The sequence below is a fragment of the Xenopus tropicalis genome, chromosome 8 (assembly GCF_000004195.4).
Source record: "Xenopus tropicalis strain Nigerian chromosome 8, UCB_Xtro_10.0, whole genome shotgun sequence".
In the NCBI taxonomy this organism is placed as follows: Eukaryota; Metazoa; Chordata; class Amphibia; order Anura; family Pipidae; genus Xenopus; species Xenopus tropicalis.
In genome coordinates this window covers 65413579-65434712 of record NC_030684.2, presented here as the reverse complement: position 1 = coordinate 65434712, position 21134 = coordinate 65413579, and the positions used below count along the sequence as shown (strand labels likewise).

General features: G+C 39.1%; 1 protein-coding gene across 11 annotated transcripts in view; it reads left to right on the top strand.

Annotated features, from left to right (window-relative positions):
• The window catches only part of znf185 (zinc finger protein 185 with LIM domain), an 84771-nt gene extending 68321 nt beyond the window's left edge, over positions 1-16450 (top strand). For 10 of the 11 annotated variants that reach the window (XM_031891334.1, XM_031891342.1, XM_031891341.1 and 7 more), the window contains 8 exons: positions 954-1049; positions 1780-1875; positions 4340-4429; positions 6608-6679; positions 9983-10060; positions 13400-13502; positions 14954-15052; positions 15912-16450. In XM_031891334.1, the coding sequence (XP_031747194.1) occupies positions 954-1049; positions 1780-1875; positions 4340-4429; positions 6608-6679; positions 9983-10060; positions 13400-13502; positions 14954-15052 (634 nt within the window). In that variant the 3' untranslated portion in view covers positions 15912-16450. The remainder of the gene's footprint in view (positions 1-953; positions 1050-1779; positions 1876-4339; positions 4430-6607; positions 6680-9982; positions 10061-13399; positions 13503-14953; positions 15053-15911) is intronic. The other variant, XM_031891335.1, reaches the window with a different exon arrangement.
• Positions 16451-21134: the final 4684 nt, after the last annotated feature.

Below are 21134 nucleotides of genomic sequence, written 5' to 3'. Positions count from 1 at the left end.
TGTGGTGCAGTCTACTTCTATGAGCCTGCTTGATCTGAAAAGCTGATGCGCCCCCTACCTGTCTGAATATGGAATAGCAGCATCTTCTTGCTCCAAGAGTAAGTGTTATAAAAAGGATTAAGCTCAGTCAAAACTGATGCAGACATCTCAGAACTTATAGGAGTACTGGATCCTGGCATAAAATAAAACCTATACCGTGCTGTTAGGTAGGAGGATTTTCCCTCTGACCACTGCAATGATCTTGGCCTGAGAGTTCTTAAGGAATAATATAATGTGAAAATGTAGTTGCACTTATTTTCTAGATTGTGAATCACTAAATCAATGGTAGTAATTGAATCACTAAACCAATGGCTGAAAAAGACAAAATGATCTTGCCAAAATCCAGAGCAGGTTCAAGCTGTCTATATGCTGCCAACTATGTCTCAACGGTGAAGGGGTGGTTTCTGGGTTTCGCAATGAGTCACGGATACTTTAGATGCATTAAAAAGGGTATTGTTATCGTTAGTACAAATTGCTAATTCATTGCTTAACTGAACTCCTTAAAATCATCTTTAATGCTAAGACAAACATTAACTTTGATAACCTCACTAAAAATGTACCAGAAGCACCAAGGAAAATAGTCTTACTCATTTCTTGCATAGGATACATCTGGATCACAGCTTACAGCTAAGAACATTGAATATTTTAGTTTCAAGCCCCTCACCAAGTGCAGTCCTACAGTTGTGCAGTCTTACAGTGGGATTTTTAGAAGCATATTTAAGAAATGGTGAACTCTAACTTTCACACATTGATAAATACACTTCTAAAAATCCCATAGCAATGCATAGAAAATGGACAATTTTTCTGCCCCTTAGTGTTAGTAAATAAGCTTGGGACAAATTTTAATTGATTTCTATGGATTTCCACCCAAAAATGTAACAACAAAATAAACTTTTATATCACTTTATTTACAGACTTGTCTCACAGTCAGGAAACAGAAGTTCCACCACAGTAACCAGAGAAACACGATATGAGGCCTCAAGTGGTTCTGACAGAAGCAGCTCTCCAAGGTAAATTCTAGGGGGGCACTGATATATCATTGATTATACGAGTTATCCACAGCAACATAATTTTTTTTTAATTTTCCAGATTTATTAATGGGAGGCAGTACTAGGGAAGTTGTGTGTTGTAAAGCAGCATTTTAACCCAAATAAAAAAACTATGGGCAAAACAACATCCTAAGCCTGTGTTTTAAGATATTAGTGGCACAATAACCTAATCCATGTAGTGACACTTCTCTTATGTATTTTACTTAGTACTACAAAATAGAGCCTATAACTACCTGAAATCTTTAGACTGAGGGAACTTTGCAGCTGGAGCAAAAGTGCCTGAAGCCACTCTGCCACCTCATATTAACTTCAGTGGGTGGTGTCAGGGCTTAAATATGCTAACAGCAAATATATCCCATGTGTTCTAACCTTTGTAAGTGTAAGGTTTGAGTTACTTGCACATACGTTGGTTAAGAAATGATTATCCTTGCTATTTAACTTATCTTATGCTTGTAAAATTAAACTGAACAACATCTGTGCAAAATAGGTGTCTTTGATTAATATCAAACAGACATTTAAACAGTGGGGAGGCAGTTTCTAGACTGTATCTATATGAAGCTGAAATATGCTAGGAGAATAGGGAATTTTGCCTGCCAGCACCTTTCAGTGCTATACATAAACTAGGCAGAATGGCTACACTTGCTTATCATCTTTGACATAACATAAAAAAAAATTTTTCTTTATGTCTTAGGCCCACTCCACGTTCTAGGGACAATATTACCACTACGGTTACAGAATCCAAGTACAGAGTACCTGAAACTTTGATTGACACTACCAATGGTAGCAGGTAAAATGTAAAACTACTATAAAACTGTAATTGTAATGAGCAGCATAAGCCTTTGCCATGAATGATAATGGATATTTGACCATATTTGAAGCAATACAGAAATATTTTAATTCTTGCACATCACCGACTCCAACTGCAAGAAAGTGCAAGAAAACGGAACACTGCAGTACAGAGAATTCCATTTGATACCAGGGGCAGACTGGCTTGTTCGGACAAGTTGGAATTTCACTGTGGGCCCAAGTCATAGTGGGTCCTTCGTTCCTTAATGCAAGCTATATTTACAAGTTTCAACCATGACCTGGAATTCTGTTCTTATTGTGCCTTATTAGTTGTGACAACACCTGGCTCTCCTTGTACATCTCTAAAAATTTCAATTAAATGTTTAAGTAATAGTTCTGCTAAAGACAAAACCATAATGTTCCCTTACATGGAATATTCCAAAATGGCCATTCATTCACCTTTCTTCAACCGCAGTGATTCAATTAAATCTACTCCATTTCTTCCATAAAAAGATTTCCAGTAGAAATTCTAAGAAAACATTTCTGAAATGGGAGTTGTCAGTCCCCAAGTCAAGTGCCTCAGGTGCTCTGTTTTAGAACACGATTGGCTCTTCTGTCAATTTCAGTTTGTTTTTATCACAGATGGTTCTTCAACATTCCCAACATACTTTACATTGGTGTGGTCATCCAGTTATTTCTCCTCCAAACTGGTTGTTTCAGGTCGTCTAGAGCTATATTCATATGCACAGTACAAACCATTTCAACAATAAGGCAATTCATATAATATTATGAATCCGTAGTTCAAATAAATCTTAGCATTTACTTCAGTTCCATCAAAAGGTTAGAGGAAGTAGAGATAATAAACTACCAATCCTCATCGTGGGTAAGACATACTGTAAGTCTAAGCACAAAGAAAGCAAGTGTACTCATGCTCAGGGATATTCATACAGATTGAATGGTGCTCTTTTACTCTGGCAGTATAAGAAAAAATATACTGGTAAGTGGGTATTGAGTACAGCATGGTATAAAAACTATTTACCTTGAGAGAGAACACTATTGTTACAGGTATGGGATCCCTTATCCGGAAACCCGTAATCCAGAAAGTTCCAAATTACGGAAAGGCCATCTCCCATAGACTCCATTATAAGCAAATAATTCTAATTTTAAAAATAATTTCCTTTTTCTCTGTAATAATAAAACAGTGCCTTGTACTTGATCCCAACAAAGATATAATTAATCCTTAATGGAGGCAAAACAATCCTATTGGTTTTATTAAATATTGCAATTATTTTTAGTAGACTTAAGTTATGGAGATCCCAATTACGGAAAGCTCCCTTATCCGGAAAGATAAAGAAAGAGCTGCCTGCCAGCTCATCCTTGTGGATACCCCATACACATAATTTCTTTATAGTGTAAATTCTCTAGAGAAAATTGACCACTTTTTTTCTTGCAGCATGTTTTGTTGTGAATATTGATTAATTGAGGCAAATTGGAGGAGTTAGACAAAGAGACAATTCTCACTGTAGTAATTATTCTCTCAAGTGTGAATTTCTTGTAAAGCTAGGGTAAAACTAAAAACGCTCTTTAGAAGACAGGGAGAAATGACAGACCCAAATGAAATGCTGACAGAATTTTGAAAACTGATTAATTTTTTTTTTCATGTAAAAAATTGTCAATCACTATTGCTAAAATAGCTCAGAATGCATAGAAAATATCAATTCATGACAATTCCTGCAATATTTTGCTGTGATTTTACACAATTGTGATTTACTCATTGGTGATTGTTCACAACTGTGCACAAAATCACAAAAATCTGATGCAGATGTGTTTGCTATTATGCACAATTTTTCTTGTGTGATAATTAATATGTGCCACTAAGTATGATTATATTATTAATATATTTTCCCTACTTATTTTAAATTACATTTAGTACAATTAAGTACATTATTCAGCCCACAGATTTAGGGCTCCTAAAATATATTTACATTTTTATTTTTGGTGTCATGCTAGTTAAATTCCATTTGGAAGTGCCTTATTTATAATTGTTAATCAAGCACTCCGGGACTAATTATAATATATATCTACTGCTACGGTTTCCTGCCCACTGACTTGAAAGTGGTTTGTATTGCTTTATAAGTGAAAAGTAATAAGCCAACAAATATTTTATTCATTCATTAGAGGGCTCATATAGGAACAGTTCAGTTGCAGTCCCTGCAATTTCCTCACAGTCATGAGCAAAGGCATTGTCTGGAAAAAACGTTGATTGTCGATTGTGCTTGAAATTGCACTTTGCTCACTGCATTTGAATATGTTTTTTTTTCTAGTCTAGTACTCCAACTCTTATTACTCCATTCTCCAAGATGGACTGTATCTTGGGGAATTTCTTTGGGGAATATAATGTCAGCAAAAAAGTCTGCATTATATATTCCGGTAAAAGTGAAATTAAAAAATGTTGTATTTTATAGTTACAGCTCCCGCACCACAGTTTCTACAACTCATTCTACAGAAACTTCTAACACACAGAATCTAGAAGGAAATGATTCCAAGTCCACAAGGTAGGCAGAATCAGACATTTGGATATGGATGCTCTCGCACTGGAGAACCCCTTCCTAACCCACCTGTGTTTTTCCTGAATTAAAGGTTCATGGGCATAGATTGACTATTCTATTGCACCCTCTTTCAGAATTACTGTACAGTGTTGTTTTTATGTCCTCATCACTTACATTATACAAACATGCTTCAGAGAAGGATCATGATATCACCTGAGTCTATAATAGGAAAAGGGAGCAATGAAGAAACCACTAAAGACAATATTAATGACATATTGGAAGACATCCAGTGCATTATTATTTCCTAATAAAGCATTTAGTTGGGTTTTCCAACATAAAGCATTTTATGGCCCGAATCTTAGTAATAGCAAGATGGTACAAGTCCTTGGTACATGGTCATAATGTCAATAAGGGCAAGAACCTCAGCATTCTTTTTATTAAAAAACATCAAAATATTGAACTGCAGCAAGGGAATAAACTCTGACATGGTGACCAGTATGTCAATCCATTCCCCCAGGCAATATGTTGCTATAGTCAGAGTAGATGAATTATGACAACAGTTGCAGTACTTTTGAACACCAAATAAAACCCAGATGAAATGGTGACAGGCAACAGCAGACAAGACAATGGTAGACTAAAGGGAGATTAGTTTGCTAAGGAAAGACTCGAAGCTAAGCACAATGGTGTAGTTTAGACCCACAGTACAAGCATAAGCCTACTGCTCTATTCTTTGTCTTCATTCTTTGACTCAGGGCCAGATGCAGGTAGTGCTGAATTCACTGGAGAGGAGCAGGCCCTTGCACTTCATTCTGCAGATTCTACAGCTAAACTTATGAGCTTGGGCAAAGACCCTAATCCCTAGTGTGCACAGGGCATGTTCAAAGGCAAGCTCCAGTAAACTTAGTAGCGTTTTTAAGCCAGTGCTCACTTCTGTCCTGTGGCAGAGAAGTGCACCTGATATAACAGAGTCTGCAGGTCTGGTCATTATTTCATTGGTATGTAACTATGGACCTATATGACCACAGTCTAATTTTTGTGTGATTAAATTTATGTATTAGATATGCTGAAAATATGCTTCTATCTAGGTCCCTATTAAAATGACACAAAAAAAAATGAAAAAAAAATTTTTTTATGTAATATCACAAAGTATGCAGTGCTGTACACTATAATATAGGGAGTACATACTTAAAATACTTGACATACAGTGTAGAAAGTCAAGACTTTCCCACACAGCAGTTGAAGGTAACAACACAATTACAGCAATTTGATCCCTTAAAAAGTAATTGATTCCTTTCAAAAGTAAACTATTACTGTATGTAAGAGGCTGTAATATAAGTGCAGGTGCTCAGATGGCAGTATGCATGGCCATATAACAGGTTTTCTAGACCAGTAAAACTATCTACTGTAAAAAGTAGAGCAGTAGCAATGTATAAATTAAGGTATACACTGAACATACATGCAACTGCTGGGATTTTTTTCTCTCTGCCTAGCAGACTGTGAATAACTTTAGGAAAGTTAGTGAATGCAGTAGTAGTGAATGTACCAAAAATACAGTAAATGTTCAGGTTTTGTTTATAAATGGTTCAGGCTAATAGCAAACATGTTGTTTTGTTCACTGCCACCTAATGGTTGAAGAGGTCAAAACACTGCATTCATTAGCATAATAAAAGGGTCAGGACACATTGAAAGTGGCATCTTAAACTTCTCACTCAAATAGAACTATAGGCTATAGCTAACTTTTTCTGTTACAAGTTATATATTCAAGGATGCAAGATAGAAGCACCAAAGCAAAATGATCATAAGCACACATCATTCAGACAAAACCTAATTGCAACAATGGGCTTTGGTGTAAAATATCCCTTCCCACTGCCCCCCCCCAGTGTATCTCTGTGTCAGATGGGATGTATAGGTCTGTTACCTAATGTGGTAGGCAGTTGGGCAAGAGAACAGGAAATAATAGATATGACAGATTAATGCTTGGGTGGTCTTCAGTAAAATTGATGCTTCTCGAAAGCAATTGGTCTTTAAGCAAATATATTTTTACTATGCTATGTGGGTTTAAATGTTTAACAAAATGGGGTAATAAAGGTTTCCTACAAGCCATAATATTTTGAAAAGATGTTTGCCCCTTTAAGTATAAACTGTTTCAATGACTGATTTTTGTATTTTGTTTTATCCAACTAGCAATAAAGGAGTTCTTTTTGTAAAGGAATACGTAAACACAAGTGGGAGTCTCAAATCTCCAACAAATTCTGGGTAAGACTGAGCAGATTCAGATATCTGTAAATTAAATGTTTTATTTGCTTTAGATTTCACTGTCTCAAACTAACAAAAGCACATGCTCCCATTAGTTGTATGTTTATAAATAACAAATGCGCAACAAAGGGTACTGTTTTCTCTTAAAGGAAAATAGTACCCCTAGAATGAATACTAAATCAACATATTACTATTACATCTTTTCCCTTGAGCCACCATTTAGTGATGGGCTGAGTGCCCCCTCAGAGATCATCCAGTTTGTTGTTTAGGATGGCACAGGAGGAAGATACCACCCTGCTGTGGTGAGCTCTAGATTTGTATCTTTTGATAAACATGTGCCAAGGTAAGAAAAAGAAGTCTAGCATGAAATCAAAGAAATAGAGCAGCAAGAAAAGTTAATGTGAAGAAACGCAGCAGTGGTTAAAAGAATGAGAAAGCAAAGGAAGCTAAGCAGATGGAAGATAAGAGAGGCTAGAGAACACAATGGATAAAACATATAAAAATAAGAGAGAGGGATCAGATTAAACCAGCCACTGTAGTAAAGATGGAAGAGAACAAATGCAACAAAGAATATGAAAGTCTTAAAGGAGAAGGAAAGGCTAAGTCACTTGGGGGTGCCAAAATATTAGGCACCCCCAAGTGACTTAAATCGCTTACCTTGTACCCCGGGCTGGTGCCCGTTAGGAAAGAACTGCACCAGCCCGGGGTAGCTGTAGCGAGCGCTTCCTCCTTCCTCTTTCTTCTGCCGGCAAAATCCCTGGGCCGGTGCCTGCACAGTAGAGTGAAAAGCCGACTTTTTTGTTAAAGTTCAGCTTTTCACTCTATTGTGCATGCGCAAGCGTGCGAAATAGGAAGAAGGAAGCGCTTGTAGCTACCCAAAAAGGATCCAAAAGGATATATTCAGTAATACAGCTCTGATGGCAAACAGTACAATAAAAAAAAAAATCAGGACCTGTGCCTTAACTGGTATGTCAATCAAAATGGCTAAATTTAATTAATAATTTTTCTAATGGCTTGGAATATATATGTATAACTGCTTCTTGATAATTACATGGCATGCTACACTGGAAATCAGGAATAGTTTTGTATGTTAATGGTTTAAATCATACATACCTCCCAACATTTGAAAAATGAAAAGAGGGACAAAAAAGATTTGGTGCGCGTAGCGCGGCAATTTTTTTTGACCATGCCCACTTTTGTGGCCACGCCCCAATTACCACACCCCATTTTAAAAAATAATACTCCTTTTATATAGATGAAATGGTGGGATCAGATGCAAATGTGCTATAACCTCATACTGTACTACCTGTACTAGGAAAACAATATAGCAACTCCTACATATAAAATACAAATATAGAGAGAAGGCAGTCAGTTATAAGTGAGTTATAACTATGTACCAGTTTTGCCCCCCCATACACAGTACCCCCCATACACAGTAGCCCCCCCATACACAGTAGCCCCCCCATACACAGGTGCTCCCCATACACAGCTGCCCCCCCATACACAGTAGCCCCCCCATACACAGCTGCCCCCCATACACAGTAGCCCCCCCATACACAGTAGCCCCCCCATACAGAGTAGCCCCCCCACACAGTGTCCCCCATACACAGGTGCCCCCCCATACACAGGTGCCCCCCCATACACAGGTGCCCCAACATACACAGGTGCCCCCCATGCACAGATGCGCCCCCATACACAGGTGCCCCCCCATACACAGGTGCCCCCCATGCACAGATGCCCCCATACAGAGTAGCCCCCATACAAAGTAGCCCCCCCATACACAGTAGCCCCCCCACACATTGTCCCCCATACACATTAGCCCCCCCATACAGTGTCCCCCCCAATACACAGAGCCTCGATACATGATGATGATGATGATGCTGCGGGATGCGCTGGCTGTAGTCAGGTGTTACTCCTCTTCTTCAGCGTCTCCTCTCTATATGCAGCTCCTTGTTCGGCGGAGCCAGGCCCTTTTATAAGGATGTGCCCGTGCGTGAGTGTGACATCAATACGCATGGGCGCAACAAGGAGCCGCATATAGAGAGGAGACGCTGAAGAAGAGGAGTAACGCCTGACTACAGCTAGCGCATCCCGCTGTGAGGGATAGTTCCATGAATGTTCCACATTACGGAAATGCGGGACATTCATGGAACTATCCGGGACAGCGGGATGCGCTACCAAAACCGGGACTGTCCCGCGGAAAGCGGGACAGTTGAGCGGTATGAATCATATACAATAGAACCCCCAGAAAAAATGGTGTAAAATCCTGAAAAATGTAACCGAGCGATGCATTATATATTGATGGGACCACAAAAAAACAGTGTCTAATCAGTTTATTATATACAGTATTAGACTCTGTGGTCAGACAAAAGAAGCAATAACAAAATAAAACAAAACAAAACCCTTGCCACACTTGGGCTCTAACTACTACACAGGGTGCTTTCCCTCTCTGCTACTGGTCCCCTACTAGGATTCCCAAAACCCAAAAATACAACTCCACAGAGTCATTTTTTGTTTGGAGAAAAAACCAGCAGCACTCCAAGCTGTTCAACACAGGCTCAGATCCTCCCACACTGGTTTCAGTTCTCAGTCTGTCTGGGCCCTCACTCTCTCTGGCTGCAGGCAGATCTAGCCTGCTAATTATTCCCCAGGGGAGACTTTCTTGGGGAATTAACCCACTCAGGGCCGCTACATAAGGGAGTAAGGGATGAACATTGGGGAAATATATCTCCCTTCAAACCCTTTTCACTCTTTCCACATCACATACAGCTCTTTTTCCAAAGATAGATGTAATGCAAAAAGAGTTTAAAAAATAGACAAACACAGAAAAACATTTGTAATATAATTTGCATTACAAACTGTCCGTAGCTGTGCTAAAAACATAAGGGGGCATATTTATTAAGCCGTGTAAAACGAATTTGCTGAAAAAACGGCATAAAAAGCTGTGTAAAATTAACAGAGAAGATCACCATCTGATTGCCCAATTTTACGCCGTTATTTTATGTAGGTTCCAGCAGAAGAAAAAAAGCGTAAAGAATTACGCTCATTTTATGCCATTTTTTACACAGCGAAGCCTGGAGATGTAAAGCGAATTTTCTCGCCATTTTTTATACAGCATAATAAATATGCCCCTTATTGTGCATAAATGAACCTAACAATAATTCATTTGTCCCAGTCAAAAGAAACATAATTTTAGGTCCCACCTCAGGAAAGTATACAATACATATATGAACTACTTGCAAAGGCTTCCAACAAGTTGGCAACCATAGTGTTCTTTAATGTACAACTTTTTCACTTTAACAGAAACCTACCAGACTTTACCGGGGACTTGGAGAGATCCTACAGCAGCTCAAATTACCTTTACAACAGTGCACCAAGAAGGTAAAAAAGGAAACAAAATTGCAATGTTTGTCATAGTCATAGTCATAGTAAGTTGGGTTGAAAAAAGACATACGTCCATCAAGTTCAACCATAATGCCTATATATAACCTGCCTAACTACTAGTTGATCCAGAGGAAGGCAAAAAACCCCATCTGAAGCCTCTCTAATTTGCTGCAGAGGGGCAAAAATTCCTTCCTTACTCCAAGATGGCAATCGGACCAGTCCCTGGATCAACTAGTACTAAGAACTATCTCCCATAACCCTGTATTCCCTCACTTGCTAAGAATCCATCCAGCCCCTTCTTAAAGTTATATAATGTATCAGCCAGCACGACTGATTCGGGGAGGGAATTCCAGAACCTCACAGCTCTCACTGTAAAAAATCCTTTCCGAATGTTTAAATGGAACCTCCCTTCTTCTAAACGGAGTGGGTGCCCTCGTGTCCGTTGGAAGGACCTACTGGTAAATAAAACATTAGAAAGGTTATTATATGATCCCTTTATATATTTATACATAGTTATCATGTCACCTCTTAAGCGCCTCTTCTCCAGTGTAAACAGACCCAACTTGGCCAGTCTTTCTTCATAACTGAGACTTTCCATACCCTTTACCAGCTTAGTTGCCCTTCTCTGGACCCTCTCTAACTCAATAATGTCCCGTTTGAGCACTGGAGACCAAAACTGAACAGCATATTCTAGATGGGGCCTTACCAGCGCTCTGTAAAGGGGAAGAATAACCCCCTCCTCCCGTGAATCTATACCCCTTTTAATACAGCTCAAAACCTTGTTTGCCCTTGCAGCTGCTGCCTAGCATTGCTTGCTACAGCCAAGTTTATTATCTACAAGGACTCCAAGGTCCTTCTCCATTATGGATTTGCCTAGTGCAGTCCCATTAAGGGTATACGGGGCTTGCATATTTTTAGATCCCAGGTGCATGACCTTACATTTATCCACATTAAATCTCATCTGCCACTTAGCTGCCCAGATTGCCAGTTGGTCAAGATCCTGCTGCAGGGATGTCACATCCTGGATAGAATTGACTGGTCTGCAGAGTTTTGTGTCATCTGCAAACACTGATACATTACTCATAATACCCTCCCCTAAGTCATTTATGAACAAATTAAACAAAAGTGGACCCAGTACAGAACCCTGAGGGACCCCACTGAGGACCTTATTCCAAGTAGAGAATGTACCATTAACAACCACCCTCTGTACCCGATCCTGTAGCCAGTTTTCTATCCATGTGCAAACGGCTTCACTAAGACCAATAGACCTTAGTTTAGAAAGCAGTCGTTTGTGGGGAACGGTATCAAATGCTTTGGCAAAATCTAAATAGATTATATCTACTGCATCCCCACTGTCCAGCTTCTTACTTACCTCATCATAAAAAGCAATTAAATTGGTCTGACATGACCTGTCCTTCATAAAGCCATGCTGATTACTGCTCATAATGGCATTCTCCACTACATAATTTTGAATGTGATCCCTTAACAAGCCTTCAAATAACTTGCCCACCACGGATGTCAAACTTACAGGCCTATAATTGCCAGGCTGAGATCTTACTCCCTTTTTAAATATGGGAATGACATTCGCCTTCTTCCAATCCCTAGGTACCATACCTGATGAAAGAGAGTCTGAGAATATCAGAAACAAGGGCCACTGCAATTCTGCCCCTAGCTCTCTCAGTACCCGAGGGTGTATGCCATCTGGCCCAGGTGCCTTGTTTACATTTATCGTGTGTAACCCTTTAAGCACCATATCCTGTGCCAGCCACTGTGTAGTTGGAGCTGAGGCAACAGTGCAGCTATTGGGTGGGACTTGGCCCACTGGCTCCTCTACTGTATACACAGAAGAAAAGAACTGGTTAAGCACATCTGCCTTTTCTGTATCCGCTGTAACCATATTGTTACTATAACTCAATGGGGCCACACCCTCAACCTGCATCTTTTTACTATTAATATACTTAAAAAACTTTTTGGGGTTAGTCTTGGCCTCGGCCGCGATGCGCTCCTCATTTTCTATCTTTGCCTTCCGGATTGCTGTTTTACAACACTTGTTATAGTATTTATAATCATTAAACGCAGCTACTGTCCCCTCTGACTTATATTTCTTAAAAGCTTTCCTTTTTCTCCCTATTAACTTCTTTACCTCAGTGTTAAGCCACATAGGGTGATTCTTAACACTTCTACTTTTTCTTATTAATGGAATAAATTGAGAACAGTAATGATTTAATATCATTTTAAATGACAACCATTTCTGCTCTGTGTTTTTATCAGAAAACATAATGCCCCAATCTATGCCCTGAAGCGCTGCCCTTAAGGAGCTAAAATTTGCCTTCCTAAAATTCATTGTCTTTGTTGCCCCCGTGTAAATTTGTTTCCTGCACCAAACATTAAATGAAATAACATTATGGTCACTATTACCCAGGGGTTCAACCACTTGCACATTTGCTATATGTTCTGGGTCATTAGAGATCACTAGATCTAGTATAGCATGGTTCCTGGTTGGCTCCTCAACAACCTGTGACATAAAGTTGTCATGCAGCAAGTTTATAAACTTGTTCCCAGTTACTGTCCTGGCAGTACTATTGCCCCAGTCAATATCAGGGTAATTAAAATCCCCCATTATTATCACTTGCCCCAAACTAGCAGCCTTTTCTATTTGCAACAGGAGCTGGGCCTCCTCCTCTTCGCTTACATTAGGGGGTCTATAGCATACCCCTACAATTAGTTTGGTAGATTCCTTACTATCTGTGAGAAGCAAATCTGTAAAAACAAATATACTGCAAACTTGGAGAGAGAGCCTGCTTATCTAAAAACACTTGGATAGTTGGGTGCATGACATGAGGAGTGCAGGCACCATAGAAAAGATGCCTCAGAATACTGAGTTCATCCCAGACCAGGCCTGTTCTTGACCCAAGGGAGCACAAGTGCAAGAACACTCTGCACTAAGCGTCGGATTAACTAATGACGCACAATGTAGGGACAGTTAGGGGACGGGAGGGGAGGATGCCTACGTGAATTCCCCTGCCAGCCCATTTTTAATTGAGCACAGCCTAACACAAGCCTCACTCGTTTCAAAGCTCAGGCCGCAGGTCTCTGTGATCCAAAGCAAAGTAATGAGACATGAGGCTATTTGCACAATGCTCTATGCAGCGGGGCCAAATGCACCCTTTTTTTTGCAATTTACACACATACACTGTATATACAGTATACAATAAATGTATTATACATTGCTGATTAGTAATTGCTTTATAATGATTTGCAACAACCTCTAAACAATATACTGTAAAATAACTTTTGATAGGCACAAGTAATGAAATACTACATTTTGTTTCCCAGATCTGATGAAGGACCTTGCACTTACTGCGGACGTGAAATCATAGATTGTGCAAAGATTATTCTAGAGCACCTTAATATTTACTGCCATGAATACTGCTTTAAGGTAAATGATTTCTTATCATGTTCAGATTTCCAAGTTACTACAAAAACTACACCACCAGTTCTATTAGACCAGTGCTCTCCAACTTCTGCGGTGCCGAGGGCCGGAATTTCTCTAGCATACATGGTGGAGGGCCACTAATGGAAGCCAGTTTTGACCACTACCCTTTTTTAAACCACACCCACTTCAAATCACACCGGTTTTATCACAATGAATTATATTATGTCATATTAAGATATAACCTTAAATCCATATGCCTTCTCCTCCCCTGTGGATAGCACAGCACATAATTACACACCTTAGGGACCATTTAATGGCTATTTCCAACTGCTAACAAACTCCCAGAACAAACCCCTGCCAGGTTCACCTCCCACAGGCAGCAAAGGGCAGGCAGAGTATGGCACACACAGGCAGCACTCTGCCTGTCCAATGCTGCCTGTGTGTGCCAAACTCTGCCTGCACTACCCTACCCTGCCTGTGTGTGCCATACTCTGCCCGTCCTATGCTGCCTGTGTGTGCCATACTCTGTCTGCCCTACCCTGCCTGTGTGTGCCATACTCTGCTTGTCCTACCCTGCCTGTGTGTTCCATGCTCTGCCTGCCCTACCCTGCCTGTGTGTGCCATACTCTGCCTGCCCTATGCTGCCTGTGTGTGCTATACTCTTCCTGCCCTACCCTGGCTCTGTGTGCCATACTCTACCTGCCCTATGCTGCCTGTGTGTGCCATACTCTGCATGCCCTTAGCTGCCTGTGTGTGCCATGCTCTGCTGCCCTACCCTGTCTGTGTGTACCATACCCTCCCTGCCCTATGCTGCCTGTGTGTGCCATACTCTGTCTGCCCTTCCTGTTTGTGCCATACCCTCCCTGTCCTATGCAGCCTATGTGCCATAATTTGCCTACCCTATGCTCCCTGTGTGTGCCATACACACAGGCAGCATAGTCCAGGCAGTACCTACAATGTCTGAGGTGTGAACAGGTGAACAATGGGGGTGAAAACAGCCTGAGTCTGAGGTGTGAACACTGCAGGGGATGAACAATGCAGGGATTAAAAGGTGTGAACATAACAGGGGATTACATTTTAAACAATACAGGGGAATTACAGCCTAAATCTGAGGTGTGAGCAATGCAGGAGGCCAGTTAATCACAGTACTGATACCATTTAAAGCTTACTCAAAGGTAAGCCATCAAAGCAGCCAGACAGGTGGGGAGGGCCACACAAAGGGGGGTCACGGGCCACCAGTTGGACAGCACTGTATTAGACCATAAACCATGAGGCCAGCAGTATGGTTAAAAACACCTTAACACCTAACATTACATTTTTATTTTCTACTGGTATTTAGATTACAGATCAAATTCCAGGCAAGCAAGAGCTAGATATTTCATTAACAAGCTATGTGACACAGCTGTAGCTGCTTTAGCTTTGAGGTCTAACTCACTGATTGCATTTCTATATAGTGTGGCATTTGTAACAAGCCAATGGGAGATTTGATCGATAGCCTATTTATTCACCGGGATGTGGTGCACTGTGAGAGCTGCTATGAAAAGCTTTTCTAGGTGAGTAAAAATATAGTTTAAATAATATTAAAAAGTTCACTTTAATACAGGTATCAAATCTGTTATTTTAAATGCCTGAGACCTAGTCGTTCTGTGATGTGGAACACCATGCCTAAAATCTGCTAAACAAGTGTGCATTGCAAACATGTATTTATGCTGGTTTAGTAGGCATAGACGCTGATTTACTAAATTAGATGCTAATTTGCACCAGTGCAGTGCAATCAGATCTGTGCTTTTGTTTTCTAACTGCTAGTCGAATAAGTAAAAAGAATTGCTGTTAGGTTCTAAATTGCACAAGTGCAGTATACAGCATGCTAAATATGATGTACAAGGTACAAAGGGTCATTTGCTTACTGCACACAGATGCAGGCCTGCAAATTTCCCCAGTCAGTTACGTGAAAAGTTCCATTCATTAAAGGTACCTGTGTCAACATGCAGTACTTGCACTTCCATATAGTTGCACTCCGTACCACAGCCTTCCTCCTGACTTCTATTCTGATTAGAGCACGGCTGTGCCTATTGATACAGGCCTCTGTAGGATCCCTGGAGCTGTAGGTTCCCACAGCAGCCTGTGTCAATCTCCACGCTAAAAGAATGAGTTAAACCCATCACTTTCATGACAGCAACAATGTCAACCAGAAATTTTTAGTGCAGCTGTGTCCAATTTACATTGAGTAGAAATCAGAGATTTGTTCATTTGTACTGACCCACAGTTATGGACATCCCAAACTGCACTCTAAACCCCTGAATCCGTTCTAGGAAGGAACTATGAAGCAGTTACATTGCTATTACATTCATAACCTATTTAACCTATCCTATACAAATGAGTTCATGTATTTTATTCATATTTATGTTTCAGATCACCGAAATGAAGAGCAATGAAAATACCTATGCTTACCTTGCCTACAAATAAAAAAGTATTTTACCAATTTACTTCAGCTGATATTAAATATAATAAGACTGTGATGCTTAGAGGGTCACAAATGTATCTTTTGATTTTGTGCTCTCTTGTATTGTTCAAGAACCATACTAAAGACAAATTATTATTTTGGTCTATTAGAACCAAACATTACACACTAATATGTATCATGTTTGTGTTCTAAATTCCTTCATTAGTTAATTCAGGTGAAAAGAGCATTCAGAAGGAGTTGGAAATCTTTTTTGTAAACCAAAAATGCCCTGTAGCCTACCAGTTGTTATAACAACAATTCCCAGAATTGCATGACTGCCAGTTGTTAAAAAAGAACAGAAAGACTACATGTAGGGCAATTTTATAGTAAATGAATAGAACCTTAAGAGCAAACAGAACAACTCATCTACGGTGCTAACAAATACAATATCAAAGACTTGGTATAACAGAATACTTACCATGGTCCATGAGAAAATATACCTTATTTATAAATACAGTAATCTATTTTCACACAAAAAGTCATGCCTTTTTTTATACAGTTTAAACAAAAAATAATCAAAGTTAGGCAGCCCTTAATTAAAGGACATATATTGGATAAATGGAAAAATCCTAATCCTGTAGGCAATTATGAATAATATATGATGCTGGTTTTACTTTGGTCTAAAAATTAATAGTATCTGTAAAAATGGCCCCTTTATTGGAGCTCCCTATAGATTCTATCAGGTCTCTGTCCATGTTTCAAATGAGGGGTGGGTGTGTCCTAACAGTCCCTGCCAGAATACAGTAGGAAGGGGAAAAACCAATCACAGCCCTGCAGTCACACAAACAAAGACAGGCTGCAGTTCCCTATCAGGTCAGACTAGTTACTGATTGGTTCCTATCCTACAGTGCAGTGTGATGAGTGCACATCCAGAGAATTCAGCCACCAGGAAGTGGGATGGATGGGTGGGACTAGTAAGGGTTTTGGAGGAATTTCTCAATAAACCTGTCCAAAACACAACCTTTTTAAGCACAATCCTTCCAGTATAATGCACTGGTACATTCTTAATATTAACATGATATGTCTCCTTTAAATGGTATATTTTTTTTCTAGTAAGTTAACCAGACAATAGATATATTTAGAAAAGTATATTACTTTTAACGATATGAGCTATAAGCATCTTCCTATTTTCCCTTCTATCTCCATATTCATTTACTTGCATTTTATTATTATACTGAACCTTGAATTTTCTATTAATATGTAGTTCTACAGTAGAGCGCTGCATGTACAAATAGTGCTCTACAAATAAAAATACCGTATACATACCTACATATTCATTAAGTAAAAGCCTAGTTGTCCTTCATTTAACCAGCAGTACAGAGGTCTGTAGTGTAAGTTTATTTAACATATAAATGAAAAAGCACAATGTCATACTTAGATGCTAACCTAGCTAGCCTTGGTTGTAAATATTAATTAAACTTTTTATCATAACCTTGTTACAAAGTATGCCATGTTGGTAATATAGTATAGAATTATAATTTACCAATATGGGATGCAGAGAGGTAAATGTGTCAATTTCCGAATCTTAATTAGATATTTATTTATACCCGTTTATTTTTGTTTTGTTTAAAACATCTTACAGGCAGTCTGTAAAAAGCATAGGAAGACGTAACTGTGAATGTGCCAATTAATTATCTTGTAATTAAATTGGGAAACTGGTGAAAGGAATAATTTAATATATTGTTTATAATGCTTTGCATATTACTAGAAGATAATTTTGATTCACTGATTAATGGTTCCCATATCTGTATATATAAGTCTACTCCAAAGTAAGCCATTTACCTATATAACATGCAAACAAATAGTTGGTCTTTCATGTTACAAAAATACAATATATTTCTTTTATAGTTTTCTTGACATTGCATATACTTATATGAACAAGCTGTATAAGAAAAAGGTGCGGAATATGTGACTCGCTACATGTTGTTAGGCCCCATACTTATCAGTTACCTGTTGTAGCTCCCAGTACGTTATGAGGGCAGAAAACGTAAGTGTAGTTTCCCCCTATAGCTATAATAGGTAAAGCAAATGAATTACTTTTAGGATTAATTTTCATATTTTTTAATTCACTATAAATAATGCCAGTGCAATTTCATGCCAAAACTTGTATGGTAGATCTCGAATTTGACATTTTTCAGGGGAGGGTGGCAATTCCGGGAAAATGTAAAATCCAGTAAAAAATGACAGCACTTGCCTGTATGGGACTGTGAAAAAACGGCATCAAATCCAAGAAAACGTTAAATTCAGGTACATAAAATTGGGGTTCTACTGTATATTGTTCTGTTTGGCTGATAGGGCAAAATTTATTTCTTAAATAGAACATTTGGGTTTATCAAGCATGCAAGCAAAGGGGGGGGGGGGGGGCAAAGAATAGGAGTGGCCTGGGGTGCCCGACAGTTAATTAAAAAAATAATGAAAATTATCAGAACCCTCTTGTGCAAATTACAATCAATTAACAATATATAATCTGAATGGTTGTGTGGTTGAGTTTCTAAACCCTGGCAAAGGATGCCCATGTTTTGACTTTCTCATTAGAAATAATTATTTACATTTTATTCATAAAGCATTTGTGTAATAAAACAATTAGAAAAACTGTTGTTCTTGTATAAAATTGCACTATCAAATGGATGCAAGTTCCAGAATTTTGACTTAAAAGTCATTAACCAGCAGTCATAGGGAGATATACTTTTGTATTATTAATGGAAGGGTAAATAGAATTTTTTACAGGAGATACTAACTATTCTGCTTTACTATACATTTGTTATTCTTATTCATTATCTGTATGTCTGTAATGTTAAATATCACAAAATAAATATTCTTGTAAGTGACACATTATGTATGTGGTATGTGATCTGTCAAAGCACGGGATATTAGTATGAATACCAACAAGTGCATAAAAATATATTACTGGGTTATTCTACTGGGTTATTCCACTGATGCTGGATCTGCTTTTAATTTAATTTGAATAGCATTAATCATTTGTTGTTACAAATGAAATGACGTAGTAACAGGTTTCTATCAGTCATTTGTGGTTTCTAAACTATCTAGAGTACACAAATTCTAAAAGTAATAAACATATAATCTCAAATTATTATTTATATAGCGCCAAGTACCCTGGGCCAGTGCAGTTTTCTGAATACAATCACTGGGGGGAGTACCTAAAATTTGGCACTCTCCAGTGACTGAATCTTTCCTCTCCTTTTACTTTTACTCACTATCATTATTGTGAACTCTCCTCATACTAAACTCTGGAGGCTCAATCCTATGTGCCTTAAAGTTCTATGCTGGAGAGTGCAACATAGACATTAGCTGAATAATGAAAGTCAAATTCAGAATCTGTTTCTTTAGCAGTTTTATGTGATTCTTCCAAGGCAAATATGAGAGGGAAGTTTATTAGTAGTATACACTGTCCTAGGAAAGAATCTAATTCCAGTTTAGCAGAAGCTGAAAACGATTTGGCGGAATCTGCCTACATTGATAATGCCAACCCACTAGCCTATAGTAAAATGGTGGAATCTCACCACACACTGACTATAGAAGAAACTCTCCTTGTACTCAAGGCTCTATTGTACTCATATCAACACACATTTGAAACTAGAGACAGAAGCAGCAGGACACTGGTGAACCAGGACAAATTACAAATCCCATCATTTGCGATTTTAACTAATGTGACTTTAGATAGTACCTCCTGTTTAACACCACAGGACATATTTGAGGCATTTGCAACACACTATAGAACATGGTATGTCAGCCACACAACATATTCCACCTCTGACATACAGCAACATATCTTGTCCCCACCCCCACACTGCCACTAGGTCAAAGGGAAAAACTTCACTCCCCTATTACTAAAAATGAGCTACAGTCCCCAGGCACAGATAACCTACCTGCTGCCTATACAAAGGCATCTTTGATCAAGGAGTACATCCTCCACTGAACACATGGCAGCAACGAAAGACCTGACTCTACCACACTTTTTGGATGCCATAATTGTCTTGATCCTAAAACCTGAGAAAATTCCACAGTGCTGCAGTTCCTACGGACCAATCTCTCCACTCATTACAGATGAGAAGATATTGCTAAAAAGTAATGGCAGGAAGGATGTCCAAGTTATAACAGATCTGGTTCACTTGGACCAAACTGGCATTATGCCTGGTAAAACTGCTGATCATTTGAGGAGATTTCTTTTATAACCTTCAGGCTACACATGACAGCTCAACGCTTATAGGTAGTCCTCTCTTTTGACTCAACCAGAGCATTTGATTCAGTAGAATGCCCATATTTGTTGTTAATGCTTCATAAATGTGGTTTTGGTCCAAACTTTGTAAGTTGGATTCACCTGTTCTACACTGCCCTCATGGAGCAGTTTAGGATGAGCTGAACACTTTTGGATCCCTTCCCCCTCACCTTTGGTACCAAGAAAGGGTTACCCACTTTCACTCCTATTATTCACTTTAGTCATTGAATCCCTGGCTATCCTAATTAGACAATTCCAAACTCTGGATGGCTGGTGACTATGACCAGTGGTGGAGAGGGGTCTTCCTTTATGTGGATGACCTTCTTGTTTATCTGGCCAACGAATACCCCTTAACTGCTCTAACCAACATTACACTTTGGGAACCTTTCCAGATTGTAGGTGAACTGGGACAATCCTCTCTGCTATGAGTAGATCCGACCCTTCTAGTGACAGTCGAAACATTGCAATACGTTAGAATCCAAGAGTCCATCTTGATCTTACTACCTTTATAGCATACAACTTAGTTATGTCCTCTGTAAACAATACTCTACCTGTGTGGTCCAAACTCTGCCTGGGTCTACCACAGCTGTACTCTTACTACTTGGCGAGTCACTTACATTACATCAGATGAGTTGGACCCCTACAGGCCCTAATAGTTGGGTTACTGAAGAAACTTAGATACCTCCCTACAAAGTCTCTGACTATGGGAAACTCCTGACTGTAATGAAAGCTCCATGGAAAGTCTGGACCTTCACACTCAAACTATACTCACAAGAGTGCTTAATTACATCATCTAATTGACCGCTGTGGGTGAACTCCCTACTCTCTCACATTCAGTTAGTTTTTTTTTCTTTTAACTTGCTAAGAGGCCAGTACAAAATACTGCAGGACATCC